This window comes from Xenopus tropicalis, chromosome 3 (assembly GCF_000004195.4).
Source record: "Xenopus tropicalis strain Nigerian chromosome 3, UCB_Xtro_10.0, whole genome shotgun sequence".
In the NCBI taxonomy this organism is placed as follows: domain Eukaryota; kingdom Metazoa; phylum Chordata; class Amphibia; order Anura; family Pipidae; genus Xenopus; species Xenopus tropicalis.
In genome coordinates, this window is record NC_030679.2 from 46137815 (window position 1) to 46156541 (window position 18727).

General features: G+C 40.3%; 1 protein-coding gene across 3 annotated transcripts in view; it reads left to right on the forward strand.

Annotated features, from left to right (window-relative positions):
• LOC100493455 (lateral signaling target protein 2 homolog) overlaps positions 1-18440 on the forward strand; it is a 43094-nt gene extending 24654 nt beyond the window's left edge. For 2 of the 3 annotated variants that reach the window (XM_031898841.1, XM_002936952.5), the window contains 9 exons: positions 855-944; positions 1173-1262; positions 1857-1958; positions 3012-3434; positions 12761-12840; positions 13033-13134; positions 16084-16164; positions 17200-17303; positions 17393-18440. In XM_031898841.1, coding sequence (XP_031754701.1) covers positions 855-944; positions 1173-1262; positions 1857-1958; positions 3012-3434; positions 12761-12840; positions 13033-13134; positions 16084-16164; positions 17200-17303; positions 17393-17539 — 1219 coding nt within the window. In that variant the 3' untranslated portion in view covers positions 17540-18440. Of the gene's footprint in view, positions 1-854; positions 945-1172; positions 1263-1856; positions 1959-3011; positions 3435-12760; positions 12841-13032; positions 13135-16083; positions 16165-17182; positions 17304-17392 lie in introns of all 3 variants that reach the window. The other variant, XR_004221958.1, reaches the window with a different exon arrangement.
• Positions 18441-18727: the final 287 nt, after the last annotated feature.

An 18727-nucleotide genomic window follows, 5' to 3' on the forward strand; every position in this document is an offset into this window, starting at 1 on the left:
GCTGCCTAGGGCGCAACGATTGGAGGGCGCCAGACAGGACCTCTCCTGCCTACCCCTAGTGCTACTTTGTCATTGCCCCCGCCACTTGTCATTAGCGGTGGAGGCATTGACCGATTGGATCGCACCCCCCCCCTGCACCTCCTTCCCCCTTGCACTTGCTTTGACGCGCATGCGCTGTTTGTGGGGAGGGGGTTTGGAGTGGCCGACCGGGTTGCCTAGGGCGCCCAGTTGGCTTGGCCCGCCCCTGATTATGGCATGTCTCTTTGTGGGAAATAAATGCTTCAATAATATAATTATTTGCACACATTGTTACTGTCTTTAACTTTTACAGTCTTTATTGTATACGTTACTTAAGCTGACCATACACGCACTGATAATATTGTACGGAACAAGGTTTCATACAATATTCCGTGTATGCATGGTGGATCGTCGTGGCAACCAATATTGCAAAAGCCTTGGATATGGGTTGTCTCGTCGATCGGGTAGGACAAAAGATTTTTATAGCGCCCAAGCAAAAGCTGTGTTTGGGGCTGAAACGTCAGATAGAGTTAGAATTCCTATTGTTTCTACCTCCATATCTGACGATTCAGCCCTGAACATTAGTGGAGGGCGGGAACGATCTTTCCTGTGACCATTGGTCACAGGAAGGATCCTAATTGTAATGTGTATGGCCACCTTTAGTGTGTTTGTGTGTATATACAGCTTTCCCAACACCACTGTACTAGTATAGGCTTTGCTAAGTTGCCATCTTTTACATATCTGAATGGGTGTATGAATGCTCTGCCTGCTGTCTGCCTTTTGTCCTGCAAAAAATTCTCTCAGTTTTAGTTTAGTAGTTTTATAATGTCTTGCAGGTATGTGTCCTTGTTGGTCTCTGTTAAGACCCCAGAGGAAATTTATTCACAGCAGGAAGTAGCAGTACTCTTCTGTGAAACTGTTTCCAGGTGAGTATATTTGGAGGACCTGACCTGTATCAAGAATGTTTAAAAGGAGATATTAACCTTTTTAATTAACTTTTAATATGATGTAGACATTGATATTTTGAGACAATTTGCAGTTGGTCTTGGTTTTTCAGTTACTTAGCTTTTTGTTCAGCAGCTTTCTAGTTTGACATTATAGCAGCAATCTGATTGCTAGGGTCTTATTTATAGGGTTTTATTTTTCCCTAATAGGGCACTTAAAAAAGGATATTTAACCCAAGAAATGATTGATCATTGTGAGCCGGAGCTGATGATTTCTATTCCACGTCTGGCTATTATCAGGTAATTACAGAAAATCAAGAAGGTAAATGACAAAAAATGATCAAGTAACATTTAACGCCGGTAAAGTAATGATCATTATATAGTTAGCTTTTTTTCTTGTAGATTTAAGATGGCCGTACACAGGTTGTTTCTGACATTGGGCCCAAATAATCAAATTAGTTTGATTTGTCTGAGCATGTGGGTGGCCAAATCAGACAAAGATTTGCTTATTTGGCAACCTGGCTAGAGAAGCAGATACTTAGGTGTATGGCCATCTTAGCATAATCAAAGTCAATATCTGACTGGTTGCTATCAGACTGAAACAAACATTACCCATGTTAATATAGGTGTCCCTTTTGCAGTGGCATAACTACTTGTGGTAGGGAAAGTGGTGCATCTGCATCCAGTCCTTGACCTGAAGGGAATACTGCAACATAATATTTTGGGTGATGAGGGTAGATGGGGGGACAAGTGGCCCAGAGTACATATTTGCACCTGGGGCTGTGGATTTATAGTTATGCCGCTGCCCATGTTGAAGCTATATTGTATATGGCATAAGGAGTGGGCCTGCATCATCATCTTCCTTTTATCCAGCTCTTTTTTTTCTGCTTTCAGTGGTTTGCTTATTTATCCTGATGGGCCCTTGAACTTACAGAAGCAGCCTGAAGAAATGTGTGAACTCTTCAGACCATTTCATGGCCTACTTAAAAAAATACAGTGAGTAACAAACATTCTAAATACAACAATATTTGATTAATGTCTTTAACCCTTCCCCTGCTAAATATTTTAGAATCTACAGTGCTGGCAAGAAAGTATCAGAATTCCAGCTCGGTAGATTCATTGTTACTGGGTTACATTAAAGTCAAGTGTAAACAACAGATGGTCCATGTCAAGGTCTGAGCACACAGCATGGAAAGGGTCACAATTAAGAAAAAACATATTCAGCTAATTTGGAAAAACATGTTCTAAATGTATGTCTGAACATAACATGATGCATAACTTACAATATGTATACACTTGTATGTGCACTTTTTAAGCAAGGTTTAGGAAGAACTTTACGTTGTTTGCTATTAAGCTATTCACTGACAAAGCAGGAGGTTAGGTATGTAAATCAGAAATGTCAAAGATACAATTTTCTCTTTGGCAGAAAAACTATGGCATAGAAAATGCCAATACAGACTCCTAGGAAGCAAATGGATGCTGAATACTAACTTTAATGCAATTAATTCTCTAATTCTCTTACTTATCTTACCTTTATATACAGTAGTATATAAAGGTAAGGTTAAACTGCCACTTGATGGTTTTAGCAAAAGCCAATTGGAAATGGCATTTGGAGGCACTTGATAGTATCAAGGATCAGATATTAATATGTACTGCTTTACAGGGTAACCCTTTTGAAATAAAAAATAACAAGTGGTATAACGGTGATACCTTTATTGGCTAACTAAGATAATCATAGCAAGCTTTCAGAACATTTTAGTTCCTTGTTCAAGCTGATTACCCTAAGATAAGGAAAGGAACGGAAATGGAAAGAAAAGGAACTAAAATGTTCTGAAAGCTTGCTATGATTATCTTAGTTAGCCAATAAAGGTATCGCCTTTATACCACTTTTTCAAAAGGGTTACCCTGTAAAAATTTTGACTGGCTAACACGGTACATCACCTTTTCCTGTATGTACTGCTTTGTAATGATGTTCATCTCTGCTACTTGGATATACAGTTAACAAATTGTGGAACCAGTGATATAATATGTTGACATCTGTACTTGCAGGGAACTGCTGTGCATACTTACTGAGCAGGAGTTGATCTCCTTAGAGAGAGCACTGTGCTGTGCATCTTCAGATGATCCCTCAGGGCACCTGTCTGCTATCTCAGAGTCTCCTAATAAATGGAATTTTATAAGCCACGCCACTGGAACACCATCAGAGCCCAAGTCTACAATTATGGGCATTTCAGAAAATCCAAGACCTGAAGTTCCAAGCACTTGGGAAACCCATTCAATAAGCATTCAATGCCAATCGCCAGTGACAATACACAGCAACTATGCCTCTAATTATTGCAAAAGTGATCGTAGTAACAGGACATATAGAGACCAGGGAATTATTAAAACAGTTGGCTTTGAACATTCAGGAAATGCTGAAACTGAGTATGCAAGATCACAGCATCACAATCAGCATGTAAAATATGCACACAGGTAAATAGAACAAACAGTTCTATCAAAAGATCACTAAACTTTCTTCTGATTACTAAGACAGACAGCAAAATCCTAGGTTTTAAATTCTGCTTTGGTCATGTTCACTCTACTCCCCCAAAAATGTTTTTTTTTTTTTACACTATTGTATATTTATCATGAAAGTTACCCAAGCAATATAATGTTAAAGATTAGAACAGAAAGACAAAGGGTTCAGCAACAAGAAAGCAGGGAAACCAGTATAGGCATGGGAAGAGAAGGTATGGAAAACGGGAAATGAAAGGACAATAGGAGAGCAGTCTAGAAAAGGTAAAGAGGAGATATTATATATATATATATATATATATATATATATAATACATCTAAGAAGCTGGCACTCACGTTTAAGTCCAAAAACTCATGCCTGGGTGCAGTACCGGAAAATGGAATATACAAAAAATGCAGAAAGGCACCGCTCTCACAGGTCTTAGTCATCCATAAAGAACTTTATTGAGGTAGTCACGACAACTGACGTTTCGGCTGAACCACCAGCCTTTGTCAAAGTTACATTGAGACATATACACACACCTTATAAATTGTGTATGGCGGGAAAACTGCAATCAGTAAGTGAACACACGTCACAAATTCAAATGTGATGACATCACCCACCTCCCTGTGTCAGAACCACCCATCTCGGTCACCCAAAGGCTGCCAAAAGTGAAACATCAAAATGTAACAAAAAAGCGAAACAATAAAATATACAGACAAACATCGCAACAAAGTAACGAACATCAAAAACGATACCAACTATCAGCTAGGAGGCTCTTATGCTGAATGCCTTAAGTACTGCCGTCGTTAGTATATTAGTATGATACTATGATTCGTGTCAGCTCTTAGTGAGAACTAGTACCCAGATAATTTAACGCTCAAATACAGGGATATTCAGTTCATATTAAGGTAAGAAATGTTACAACAGACTGGTAAGGTGTAGAACATTTCATAAGTAACGAAATGGTATTTTCAAGAGGTGCTTGCTGATATCGGAGCGTTCAAAGAATTGATACTGTGCCCCAGGACCGATTCTCATGGTGCCAAGATTTCTAACTAACTTTGTAGTGGGAAACTGCAAGCAGTACGAGAACATTACTAGTCTCATAAAAAGAGACTAAAGGGGATATAGAAATTATTATGGAACTAACTAGATAAGAGTTAAAAATCAAACGTGTGACAGGCATCCAAATAAAAGAGCCCATTAGCCAAAGAGGAAAGTCACGCCTCTCCAAGGGATAGAGGAGCGTGTGTGAAAAATTCCCAAATCTCACAGTCTCGTGGGTCCTTAAAGTAACACAGTACTTGGGAAGTATAATAAAAGCGTTCTTAGGGACAACAGAGCGGTGACTTATGCGCTTCTATAGAGTAGCAGTATGGTAAACAAACGAGGGACAGTAGCCTACCTCAGACGGTGCCTGGAAGTTAAAAATCAATCATATGTCACTGTGTCCCAACGGACTACGGGTGAAGGCTGATAAGCAAACGGAACTGCATCACACACTGGTGTTGTTAAGCTACGGGACTAGGTGACGGCTGTGATGTGTATACCCCTATGTAAGTCTTTAAGGGGATAATATATCAACAGACCGTGCCGCAGATATCCCTGTAGCATGTGACCACTCTCCAAAGGGCAGAGGTTATCACTTCGGCCTTCGGATCTGATAAGGTGAAGGTAGGGGTAAAACAAGCGCGAGCACTGTAAAGAGCTCAGTAAGTAGTGGGACTAGGTGACGGCTGTGAAATATAGACCCCAGTAATGTAATTCTCTAAGGGGTAAGGAATCAACAGACCGTGCCAGAGATATCCCATCTACTTTCAATTTAGGAAATAGAAAAAGGGGACCAAACACGACTGTGAGATAGAATAACAAAAAGGTATAGTTATAAGTCAGAATAGTGGAATGGCAAGGAGTAATACGTGGTGTACTCTGATTATTAGTCAGAAACGAACCAGGTGATAAAGTTAGGTGCCTCACCGGTGGGGTAACAATTACACAGAAAAAAGGAATAGTAAAATAGAGAAATGCATATATCTACTGAGGGGAAATAGGCAACGAGGAATTGATCTCAGCGCGGCACATTATAGAAACGGTTCCGGGGCTGATAACACACATCAATTATTTAACAGGACATCAGAATTAAGGTAAGTAGAAAGGGGAATAAGATATCAGTTCGTTCAGTCCAAAGGGGCTAACTGTGTTCAACCTATGTATCCATCGCAGTTCCAATCGTAGTAAGAGTTTGTCTCGGTCACCACCTCTCTCAGGGGAGGGGACGTGGTCAATGATCATGGACCGTAGGCTAGCCAAAGAGTGTCTCAATTTAAGAAAATGGGCTGCCAATGGTGTGTCCGCCTTCCCAGTATCCAGTGCTATTCTGATGGTGGACCTGTGATTGGCCATTCTATCGCGGAAAGTTGTTACCGTTTTACCTACATAGAATAGCCCGCAAGGGCATTTCACAAAGTATATAACAAATTTGGAGGTACAGGTCACACGATGCTGAATGGAAATTGGTCTCCCCGTGTGCGGGTGGTTAAATGTGGAGCCAGTATTCAGATAATTGCATGTGGTGCAGGAAGGACATCTAAAGCATCCTGGTTTCGTGACGTTCAGCCATGTAGTCGGGGTAGTTGTTTTGTAACAATGTTTTGGATCGGTTTTTACCAAGAAATCCCTCAAACTTCGACCCCTTCTGTAGGCAATGCGAGGGTGAGTCCTGAAAACCGGGGGCAAGGTTTTGTCCTTGCCCAAAACAGTCCAATGATCATGTATAGCTTGTGCTAAATGTCTGGTCTCAGGAGTGTATGTGGTTAGAAAGGTCAAACGTTCTTCATGGTTAGAGTGAGAGCGGGACGATCTGGGTGCAAGTAATTCGTTCTGTGTGTGTAGTAGTGCTTTCTCTTTACTTTGGAGTAAGTGTTGGTGGTTATATCCCCTATATTCAAAGCGGGCAATAAGGTCTGCTAGTTGATTGTTTAGTTGTTCTTGATCTGAATTGTTGCGTACCATCCGAATCATTTGTGAATATGGGATGGACTGTAGCAGATGAGGAGGGTGGCATGAGGTACGATGTAAAAGCGTGTTCCTGTCAGTTTCCTTTCTGAACGTAGTGGTACTAATTTCTCCCCCATTGATGGTTAGAGCTAGATCAAGGAATGAGATGTTATGTTCATTTATGTTAGCCGTGAAACGTATGGTAGTGGGGAGATTATTCAGTGTGTGTAGCATCTCCCAAAATTGATCCATGGTGCCAGTCCACAGTATGAACACATCGTCTATAAAGCGAAACAGTCTGTGGATATGTGTTCCAAACTGAGGTATGATGTGTAGTTGCTCGTAATGTGACATGTATATATTCGCAAAGGCAGGAGCCACGTTGGACCCCATACTGGTCCCACTAATTTGTAGAAAGTAAGATAATTCAAACTTGAAATAGTTCATGGTTAAACAGCATCTGAGTAGGTCTACTAAGAAGTCTGTGTGGGGGCGTGCAGGGTCCGGGTATTGTACTAGCGCCTCCCTCACAACTGAGATGCCTTCCTCAATGGGAATAACCGTATAGAGGGAGGACACATCCATGGTGGCTAATAGTGTATTGCTAGGTAGAGGACAGGTTTTTTGTATTCGGTACAGAAAGTCCCCAGAATCCCTGATATAGGTAGGGGATTTCTGAACAATGGGTTGTAGAAAGTAATCAATATAAGTTGCCAAAGGTTGAAGTGCTGAGTCACGAGCGCTAACTATGGGACGACCAGGTGGAGAGGACAAATTCTTATGAATCTTGGGCAGGGTGTAGAAAATAGGACAAATCGGGTAGTCTTTGGTAAGAAAGGAAAGCGTGTTTTGGTTCAGGGCCCCTAAGGACAAACCTACTTGTAAAATTTGATCAATTTGTCTTTTGAATTTGAGAGTGGGGTCACTGGGTAGCCGTCTATATACTGTATCATCAGAGAGTTGTTTAATAATCTCGGACCGATAATCAGCATAATCCTGTATGACTATGGAACCTCCCTTATCCGCTGGTCGGATGACTATGTTGGGATTATTAGCCAAACTGCGTATAGCCTCCCTTTCTGCCCTTGTCACATTAGGAAAAGGTCGATCATGTGTGTGTATCTTCCTGGATTCATCTATCAAAAGTCTAGTGAAGGCCTCGATTGATTTTGGGGTGTTAGTCGGCTCAAACGTGCTGGGTGCCCTGAAGGGATCTGGGTTATTTGATGGAATTCTGAAATGTTCTCTAAGTTTGAGAGTTCTTTGAAATTTATGAATATCAATCATGATATCTAGGGATTGGGCCGATGGTGTGGGAACAAACGATAGACCCTTTGATAGGAGACACATTTCAGTGGGGGAGATATCACAGGTACTAAGATTAAAGATTACCTTCTCTGTGTTTTTATTCCTCGGACGGACCTTGTGCTTACGCCCACCCCTTCTCTTGTGTGGCCGCCCCTGAGTGTGGCAGGGGTATGCTGGTCTAAAAAAACTGTAGAATTAATCGTGGTAGGTGGGATGGAGGTGGAGGTATGGGGAATAGGTGACTGGGAAATAGGTCGTCTAGGTCGCCCTCTCGGCCTTCCCCTGTAGTTCTGTGGGTTCTTCCGACGCCGATACACCACAGAACTACAGGGGAAGGCCGAGAGGGCGACCTAGACGACCTATTTCCCAGTCACCTATTCCCCATACCTCCACCTCCATCCCACCTACCACGATTAATTCTACAGTTTTTTTAGACCAGCATACCCCTGCCACACTCAGGGGCGGCCACACAAGAGAAGGGGTGGGCGTAAGCACAAGGTCCGTCCGAGGAATAAAAACACAGAGAAGGTAATCTTTAATCTTAGTACCTGTGATATCTCCCCCACTGAAATGTGTCTCCTATCAAAGGGTCTATCGTTTGTTCCCACACCATCGGCCCAATCCCTAGATATCATGATTGATATTCATAAATTTCAAAGAACTCTCAAACTTAGAGAACATTTCAGAATTCCATCAAATAACCCAGATCCCTTCAGGGCACCCAGCACGTTTGAGCCGACTAACACCCCAAAATCAATCGAGGCCTTCACTAGACTTTTGATAGATGAATCCAGGAAGATACACACACATGATCGACCTTTTCCTAATGTGACAAGGGCAGAAAGGGAGGCTATACGCAGTTTGGCTAATAATCCCAACATAGTCATCCGACCAGCGGATAAGGGAGGTTCCATAGTCATACAGGATTATGCTGATTATCGGTCCGAGATTATTAAACAACTCTCTGATGATACAGTATATAGACGGCTACCCAGTGACCCCACTCTCAAATTCAAAAGACAAATTGATCAAATTTTACAAGTAGGTTTGTCCTTAGGGGCCCTGAACCAAAACACGCTTTCCTTTCTTACCAAAGACTACCCGATTTGTCCTATTTTCTACACCCTGCCCAAGATTCATAAGAATTTGTCCTCTCCACCTGGTCGTCCCATAGTTAGCGCTCGTGACTCAGCACTTCAACCTTTGGCAACTTATATTGATTACTTTCTACAACCCATTGTTCAGAAATCCCCTACCTATATCAGGGATTCTGGGGACTTTCTGTACCGAATACAAAAAACCTGTCCTCTACCTAGCAATACACTATTAGCCACCATGGATGTGTCCTCCCTCTATACGGTTATTCCCATTGAGGAAGGCATCTCAGTTGTGAGGGAGGCGCTAGTACAATACCCGGACCCTGCACGCCCCCACACAGACTTCTTAGTAGACCTACTCAGATGCTGTTTAACCATGAACTATTTCAAGTTTGAATTATCTTACTTTCTACAAATTAGTGGGACCAGTATGGGGTCCAACGTGGCTCCTGCCTTTGCGAATATATACATGTCACATTACGAGCAACTACACATCATACCTCAGTTTGGAACACATATCCACAGACTGTTTCGCTTTATAGACGATGTGTTCATACTGTGGACTGGCACCATGGATCAATTTTGGGAGATGCTACACACACTGAATAATCTCCCCACTACCATACGTTTCACGGCTAACATAAATGAACATAACATCTCATTCCTTGATCTAGCTCTAACCATCAATGGGGGAGAAATTAGTACCACTACGTTCAGAAAGGAAACTGACAGGAACACGCTTTTACATCGTACCTCATGCCACCCTCCTCATCTGCTACAGTCCATCCCATATTCACAAATGATTCGGATGGTACGCAACAATTCAGATCAAGAACAACTAAACAATCAACTAGCAGACCTTATTGCCCGCTTTGAATATAGGGGATATAACCACCAACACTTACTCCAAAGTAAAGAGAAAGCACTACTACACACACAGAACGAATTACTTGCACCCAGATCGTCCCGCTCTCACTCTAACCATGAAGAACGTTTGACCTTTCTAACCACATACACTCCTGAGACCAGACATTTAGCACAAGCTATACATGATCATTGGACTGTTTTGGGCAAGGACAAAACCTTGCCCCCGGTTTTCAGGACTCACCCTCGCATTGCCTACAGAAGGGGTCGAAGTTTGAGGGATTTCTTGGTAAAAACCGATCCAAAACATTGTTACAAAACAACTACCCCGACTACATGGCTGAACGTCACGAAACCAGGATGCTTTAGATGTCCTTCCTGCACCACATGCAATTATCTGAATACTGGCTCCACATTTAACCACCCGCACACGGGGAGACCAATTTCCATTCAGCATCGTGTGACCTGTACCTCCAAATTTGTTATATACTTTGTGAAATGCCCTTGCGGGCTATTCTATGTAGGTAAAACGGTAACAACTTTCCGCGATAGAATGGCCAATCACAGGTCCACCATCAGAATAGCACTGGATACTGGGAAGGCGGACACACCATTGGCAGCCCATTTTCTTAAATTGAGACACTCTTTGGCTAGCCTACGGTCCATGATCATTGACCACGTCCCCTCCCCTGAGAGAGGTGGTGACCGAGACAAACTCTTACTACGATTGGAACTGCGATGGATACATAGGTTGAACACAGTTAGCCCCTTTGGACTGAACGAACTGATATCTTATTCCCCTTTCTACTTACCTTAATTCTGATGTCCTGTTAAATAATTGATGTGTGTTATCAGCCCCGGAACCGTTTCTATAATGTGCCGCGCTGAGATCAATTCCTCGTTGCCTATTTCCCCTCAGTAGATATATGCATTTCTCTATTTTACTATTCCTTTTTTCTGTGTAATTGTTACCCCACCGGTGAGGCACCTAACTTTATCACCTGGTTCGTTTCTGACTAATAATCAGAGTACACCACGTATTACTCCTTGCCATTCCACTATTCTGACTTATAACTATACCTTTTTGTTATTCTATCTCACAGTCGTGTTTGGTCCCCTTTTTCTATTTCCTAAATTGAAAGTAGATGGGATATCTCTGGCACGGTCTGTTGATTCCTTACCCCTTAGAGAATTACATTACTGGGGTCTATATTTCACAGCCGTCACCTAGTCCCACTACTTACTGAGCTCTTTACAGTGCTCGCGCTTGTTTTACCCCTACCTTCACCTTATCAGATCCGAAGGCCGAAGTGATAACCTCTGCCCTTTGGAGAGTGGTCACATGCTACAGGGATATCTGCGGCACGGTCTGTTGATATATTATCCCCTTAAAGACTTACATAGGGGTATACACATCACAGCCGTCACCTAGTCCCGTAGCTTAACAACACCAGTGTGTGATGCAGTTCCGTTTGCTTATCAGCCTTCACCCGTAGTCCGTTGGGACACAGTGACATATGATTGATTTTTAACTTCCAGGCACCGTCTGAGGTAGGCTACTGTCCCTCGTTTGTTTACCATACTGCTACTCTATAGAAGCGCATAAGTCACCGCTCTGTTGTCCCTAAGAACGCTTTTATTATACTTCCCAAGTACTGTGTTACTTTAAGGACCCACGAGACTGTGAGATTTGGGAATTTTTCACACACGCTCCTCTATCCCTTGGAGAGGCGTGACTTTCCTCTTTGGCTAATGGGCTCTTTTATTTGGATGCCTGTCACACGTTTGATTTTTAACTCTTATCTAGTTAGTTCCATAATAATTTCTATATCCCCTTTAGTCTCTTTTTATGAGACTAGTAATGTTCTCGTACTGCTTGCAGTTTCCCACTACAAAGTTAGTTAGAAATCTTGGCACCATGAGAATCGGTCCTGGGGCACAGTATCAATTCTTTGAACGCTCCGATATCAGCAAGCACCTCTTGAAAATACCATTTCGTTACTTATGAAATGTTCTACACCTTACCAGTCTGTTGTAACATTTCTTACCTTAATATGAACTGAATATCCCTGTATTTGAGCGTTAAATTATCTGGGTACTAGTTCTCACTAAGAGCTGACACGAATCATAGTATCATACTAATATACTAACGACGGCAGTACTTAAGGCATTCAGCATAAGAGCCTCCTAGCTGATAGTTGGTATCGTTTTTGATGTTCGTTACTTTGTTGCGATGTTTGTCTGTATATTTTATTGTTTCGCTTTTTTGTTACATTTTGATGTTTCACTTTTGGCAGCCTTTGGGTGACCGAGATGGGTGGTTCTGACACAGGGAGGTGGGTGATGTCATCACATTTGAATTTGTGACGTGTGTTCACTTACTGATTGCAGTTTTCCCGCCATACACAATTTATAAGGTGTGTGTATATGTCTCAATGTAACTTTGACAAAGGCTGGTGGTTCAGCCGAAACGTCAGTTGTCGTGACTACCTCAATAAAGTTCTTTATGGATGACTAAGACCTGTGAGAGCGGTGCCTTTCTGCATTTTTTGCATTTTTTATATATATATATATATATATATATATATATATATATATATATATATATATATATATATATATATATATATATAATATAGGCACCTGTGGGCCCATGCCTAGGGTGGTAGATATCTAGCAGGTGCCTATATATATAAAAAAGAGACATTCTCCCTGGCCATCATTGGACACTTGCAGCTAGTTCTCCTTAAGAAGAGAAATGTTGGTTGGAAGGAAGTAAGTGACTGTAGCATCACTGGGGGTGGCAATTGATTAGGCACCCACCAGTGATGCTAGTGTGTTCTTCTTTAATGGACTTTATACCTTACTTACCTTTTAACTAAAAGCTACCCCAAAATAGAGTATTCCAAATAACAATGCTTCTCAGTCCTATACTTAAGCACTCCCTATACCTAGGCATTGTCATCCTTTGTCAAATTCACTGCTGGTTTTATTGCTTATAATGCAGAGTTTTGTTTTTTTTCATTTCCAAAAAGGAATTTGAGATTGCAGCATGTGAGATCCCGTTATCGTAGTGACAGTGACATGCTGCACCGCCTGTTTGTGTGCATTGCAGGTAAACCCAATCCTTTCCAATTGCACCATACATAAAGTTAAACTTTTTGTATGTCTTTTTTTTAACCTCATGTACTATGTAACTTTGTAATATGTAACATTCATGAGTTGAAGTTCAGCACTACATAGAGCAAAATGAGACAACCTACAGCTGCATTTGTGCAACTAGCATGATTGGTGCTTTAATTCTCAGGTGTTGCTGACCAGCTACAGACCAACTTTGCAAGTGATCTTCGTGTTATTCTGAAGACAGTGTTTGAAACAGTGAGCTCTAAACAACAGGAGGAAAGGGAAAGTGAGTATGCTCTTGAATATTTCATTGTTGGCCTGCTCTGTAGTGATGCAGGGAAAATACATAGGTACTGGAATCAGATTTACCTGCAATATTACAGTAATATGTTAAATGTTTTCCTTTCATTGATTTTTTTTTACAAGATGAGAAGCTCGTTCTTGCCCCCCCCCCTCTTTTTTTTAATTAGGACATTAGTTTTGCCTGACAACACCCCTCTTTTTTTATCTTCTAAATTTTAAATAGCCCCCTACTTCCATCTCTCATGCCATGCTTTCTCAGTTAGGTTCAACCCCCTTATCTTTCAGGCTAACGGTTACACATGGTTTAATTGAAACAATTCAACTAAAATATTGCAAAGATACTGGGAACTATTGTCACTGATTATCAGATACCATTACCTTTGTTTTACTCCCATATCTCGGTAAATATAGAAGATTTACAATGTACCAGTATGGGACCTGTTATACAGAATATTCAGGACAGTGCTCGGTTTTCTGTATAACTGGTCTTTTAGTAATTTTAAGGGACAGATTTAAAATCAAAGCTCTTATTTGGCACCCCCAGAAAAATGTTTATGCTTGTGATGCTTCCCAACCCTTTTTTGTTTGAATGTGACCCATGGGTTTCAAAGGTTGGGGACCCCTGTTCTGTTCATTCCTCTGGGATTTTTAGAAGCATATTTATCAAATGGTGAGTTGTTATTTCACCCCTTGAAAACCATTTTGATAAATCTGCCCCCAAGTGTACTAAAAGAAAACATTTAAACATTATGGGGCAGATTTATCAAAATGAAAACTTCACCTATTTCTATTCATTCCTATGGGATTTTTAGAAGCACATTTATCAATGGGTAAAAGTTAGAATTCATCATTTGATAAATACACTTCTAAAAATCCCATAGGAATGAATAGAACACGAGTGAGTTTTATGTATTAAGCTCTAAACTCACATTTTGATAAATCTGCCTCTAAATAAACCTATTATATTGTTTTGCCACCAGCAAGGATTAATTATATCTTAGTTAGAATCGAGTTCAAGGTTCTGTTTTATTATTATAGGGGAAAAAGGGAATATTTAAAAAAAAAAATAGAATTATTTGATTAAAATGTGGGAGATGGCCTTCCCTTAATTTAGATCTTTCTGGATACTAGTCATTTTATATTCAAGAAACAAAGATTTCACAAGCGGTGTTATCACAACATGCATAGCTCACGTACATGTTTAAAAGGGCAAGTAAAGGACCAAAGTTTGAACAGCCTTTTCTCATTGCATAGCTGTTGTGTCATTTCTCATATATAAAAGCCCTGTGTTTTTACCCCTGGATGCATGTCTGACCCACCTAATACCCTGAGTGGGTAAAGAGCAGGCAGTGTCAGACTGGGGTACCTTGGGCCCACCAGAGAATCTCACCCCAGGGGCCCACCAAACACATAAGGGCATCAGCTGCGACCGCTGCTGTTGCCACCCCATCCCCGCTTTGTACATGTACCACAGGGCTGTCTCATCAAAATATGGAGCCTTAAGTAAAAATGAAGCTTAGGACTGTGCTAAACATGTTGCCAACATTTTTAGGCTCTTTGCCACACCCTGCAGGCATAACAACCCACAGATGCAAATAAGATCACTTCAGAAATGGATAATAAGCATTAACCACAGACACGCCAGTAAAAAATGGACAATGATTTTATTAATCTTAGTCATGTTAGTAATGGCCATATTAACCCCAGACACGCCAGATCACTGCAGAAAATTGACAAAAAACAAATTAACCCTACATGCCAGTAGGAGCAAGAAAAGGAATAGATTAAAAACATTGCCTGACCCACTGCACAAGTAAAAGGTCTGCAGGGTAATGGAAAGTGCAGCAGGGCCAGCAGGGTGATGAGACGATTGGTGGGGGGGCAAGCAGAATAAAGTGGATGTTGGCGGGGGCCAAGCAGGGTGACTGGGCAGGCGGCCGGGTGCTAGAAGAAAGTAAGTTAAATGAAAGATGGCTGTGAGTTTCACAGTAGAATGCACAGCCATCTTTTGCATACTATGCAGACGGTGGATGGCCCAGCAGAGCAACAACTTCTAAGCCGGTATGAGGCCCGCCAAAGCGATAGTGTCAAAGGGCAGGGAGCCCAGCAAGGTGATGGAGAGTGTGACAGTAGTGGGGTCAACTGGGAGGGAGAACAGTGATTTGCAGTAAGCGGGGCCCTGCAGGACCAGGGCCCACCGGAATTTTTCCCAGTGTCCCGGTGGGCCAGTCCAACTCGGCTGAATTTCCTTAAGAAAGTTTGGCAAAATCTATAGCCACGTATCATTCTGCTCAGAGAACCTTATTTATCTGCATATTTGTATTTATTACTGTGAGTTGGAGCTTCTCTATACCAAGCGATAACATTCTGGAATAAGGCTTAGCATTACACTTGCTTTACTAAGCTTTTAAGGTCTTACATTAAACTGGTTCAAAATCCATAATTGTTTATCATAATGGCCCTTACACTTCCATCATTGTCACAATGTGTCTCCAACATGAGCAAAACCTATATGGAGTATATTTCAAAGGATATATAAGGATTATATTAAAATAGACAAATGTGGATTAGGGCAGGTTCCAAATGGAAGATAATGAAGGCATATTAACTTCAGATTATAACTCTTCAGATTATACTATTTAGCAAAGGAGTGGCTCAGAGTAGCCAGAGGTCTCCGTTTCAGAAGTGAGCAAGATACATATCTGAGGAGTTTTATCATTCTCCCCAAAAGGCCGTCAGCCTGTCAAATTTGTAACTTGCAGTCAATTGCAGCACCTCCTCAACCTGACATAGAACAGTATCATAATAAAGAGAAATCCAATAAAAGACCTTCAGCTAAGATTTTCATTTAAGGGTTAAATAGTAAAATTACAGTGCAACTATATACTGTATGTAAATATGATGTTTGTAATGTTTTTCCCTCCCCTTTTAGAAACTACAGATAATGCCTTCCGGTTATCTGACTGTCACCTTTGTCAAAGCAATATAGAGCATCACACAGTGGCTAAATCAGGTACAAAATCACAGAACATTCTTTCTCTTTGTATCTATAGTTGATTTCATATTCTTTGCCTCAGCAGTCACATTTTATATATATAATTACAAGAGCCATCAATATCCTGTATATTATTTTCTTATAAACGGTGCTTAGTGATGTAATTTCTTTCACATTATATTTTAATTACTTTAAAAGACTTTAATTTTTTGGTGTTACCTTTAATGGAGAAACAACATCTATATACTATATATTATATATACAAATCCAATGGTAATGTTGCTCATCCTATAGTTAAAAGAACAAGTTTGCTTGAGCCCTTGTTAAACTATATACATTTTAAGTATCTCGGCAAAGTCCTGAGGCGGAGTGCTGAGAAAGTGAAAATGCATACCATAGAATGTGTGCGTGTGTGTATGTAATATATATATATATATATATATATATATATATATATATATATATATATATATATATATATATATATAATATATAAATTCTGTATATATAAACCCTACAATAGAAGACTCAAGTTTGTAACACCATTCAAATTACAATGGACATGCTCCCTCGGATGTTTTTTTTTCACCAACAACAAAATGCTCTTGCTTCTATACTTCTTATATAGATCTTCATTAACCTAATCATATTAAACCCTGTTAGTGCAGTTGATGATCCTCAAGTTTCTCAATTTCCCTTTAAAGAAAATAACAACTTGAAAGAAGCACAGCCCATTAACTGGGTTACCTTGGACTTTGGGGGTAAAAAAAACTTCAATTAGCAGATATAATTAGCTAAAAAGTTGATTTCAGCGCTATCAGTTCCTTTTTTCTTGGTACCTGGTAGAATGCAACTTCATGATTTCTAAGTGTAGTTTGTGTGGCTTACCTAAAGTCCTAAAGTGCATAACTTTATTTATGTATACATAACTTTATTTAAGAGAACAATGTCATGCTTCTTGCAACCACAAACCAAAAGTGAATAACACTTGCTTTTGTATTAATTCATGCCAAGCCTGTACATATGATTCTGATAGGGTTGTTTTGTGCCCAGTACCTCCAGAATGGCTCCCAGACAATGCCAGTTCCCAGTGCATGAGCTGCTATGCATCTTTCACTTTACTGCGCAGGAGGCATCACTGCCGTAGCTGTGGGAAGGTAATTTGAAAATGTTTCAAGCTGTTTTAAACACCCATTTAGAGATGTGCATCTGTGCTTTATAATATCCTGTTTTGTATCCACTATAGATCTTCTGTTCACGATGTTCTGCATACTCATCTACCCTACCTTATCTTGTTTCTACCCACCCTGTCCGAGTGTGCTCTCATTGCTACCGTGTGCACTGCAATCCCCTGGACAGCCACAAAATGGAACAAGACTGGACTGAAGCCTGACAAGGGCTCTGCTGGGCACAATGCCATGCACAGATATCTCAGACTGTGGGCAAGGGCCAGTTTACTTCTATTTAGTTAATGACTACTGGTTTACAAACATTTGCACTTATTTTATTAAGTGCCATGTTACTTTTGCTTCTGCTGTCCAGATTCAGGAGTTGAGGTTGTCAAGGTAAAGCCCTAATTATTTTGCTGGGTTTTTATTCACTATAGAAAACACTTAAGCAATTTTTTGTGTGTATGTTTTTTTTCTTTTTTAACAAACAAAATCTGCAGTTAAATAATATATCCTATAGATCTCCTAAATTGACCAGCATACCCCATACTGTATGAGCCACTGTGAGGTTTTCATCAGCCCTCGCTAAAAGTTTCCTTATTGTAGAATTGCACTGTGCTCTTATATAGTGCAAGCATCGATTAGGTTAACAAACCCTGCAAGTGTTGTGTGAATCCTTTTGCAGGAATGCTTTGTTTCCAAAGATTTTAGCAGGATCTGATAGCAGATGTTATGTATTTTTTAGTATTTATAAGCTAAAACTAAATAAATGAATAAAAGCAACTCCATATTGCACAAAACAAAATTATTTGGGAAAATATCAATGATAGTGTCCCTTTAAAATGCCACTTTCTTTTTAAATCTGTCAGCTGTCAGCTCCAACAGAGAGGGTGGATGAAGTGTGTATTCTTGTATACACACTTCTTTACTATAGACTAAATATGCAGCATTTTGCTTGTCTTTCAGCATGACTGAAATATATTTAATTTTTTATTTACCTAGTAAGCCAAAAGGATATCAATGTGTCTCATATTCTAACAGTGTACAGAAGTTGCAAAAAGGAAATATCCAGGATATATCTCATCTGGAGACAAGCAGGTAAATCAACATGGTGTTGGTAACAAACCTGTTGTAGGAATTTTTCATGGTTATTAACCAATATCAGAACTTAAAAACATGTCATACAGTTATTACATTATGCCTTTTAGGGCAATGTAAATAACAAGTTCAAACTTTGTTCCAAACCAATAGTAACCAATCACAATTTTTTCTTTTAAGGGTGGGGTGAAGACATATGGAGCTAGTTAGTAGCAGCTAGAATTGCCTCTGCTAAAACACACATAGAGACAGATATCCGTAAATGATCAGCATTGCTTATTTTAGTAGCCCTGAAAAGTAGCTGCTACTACTTT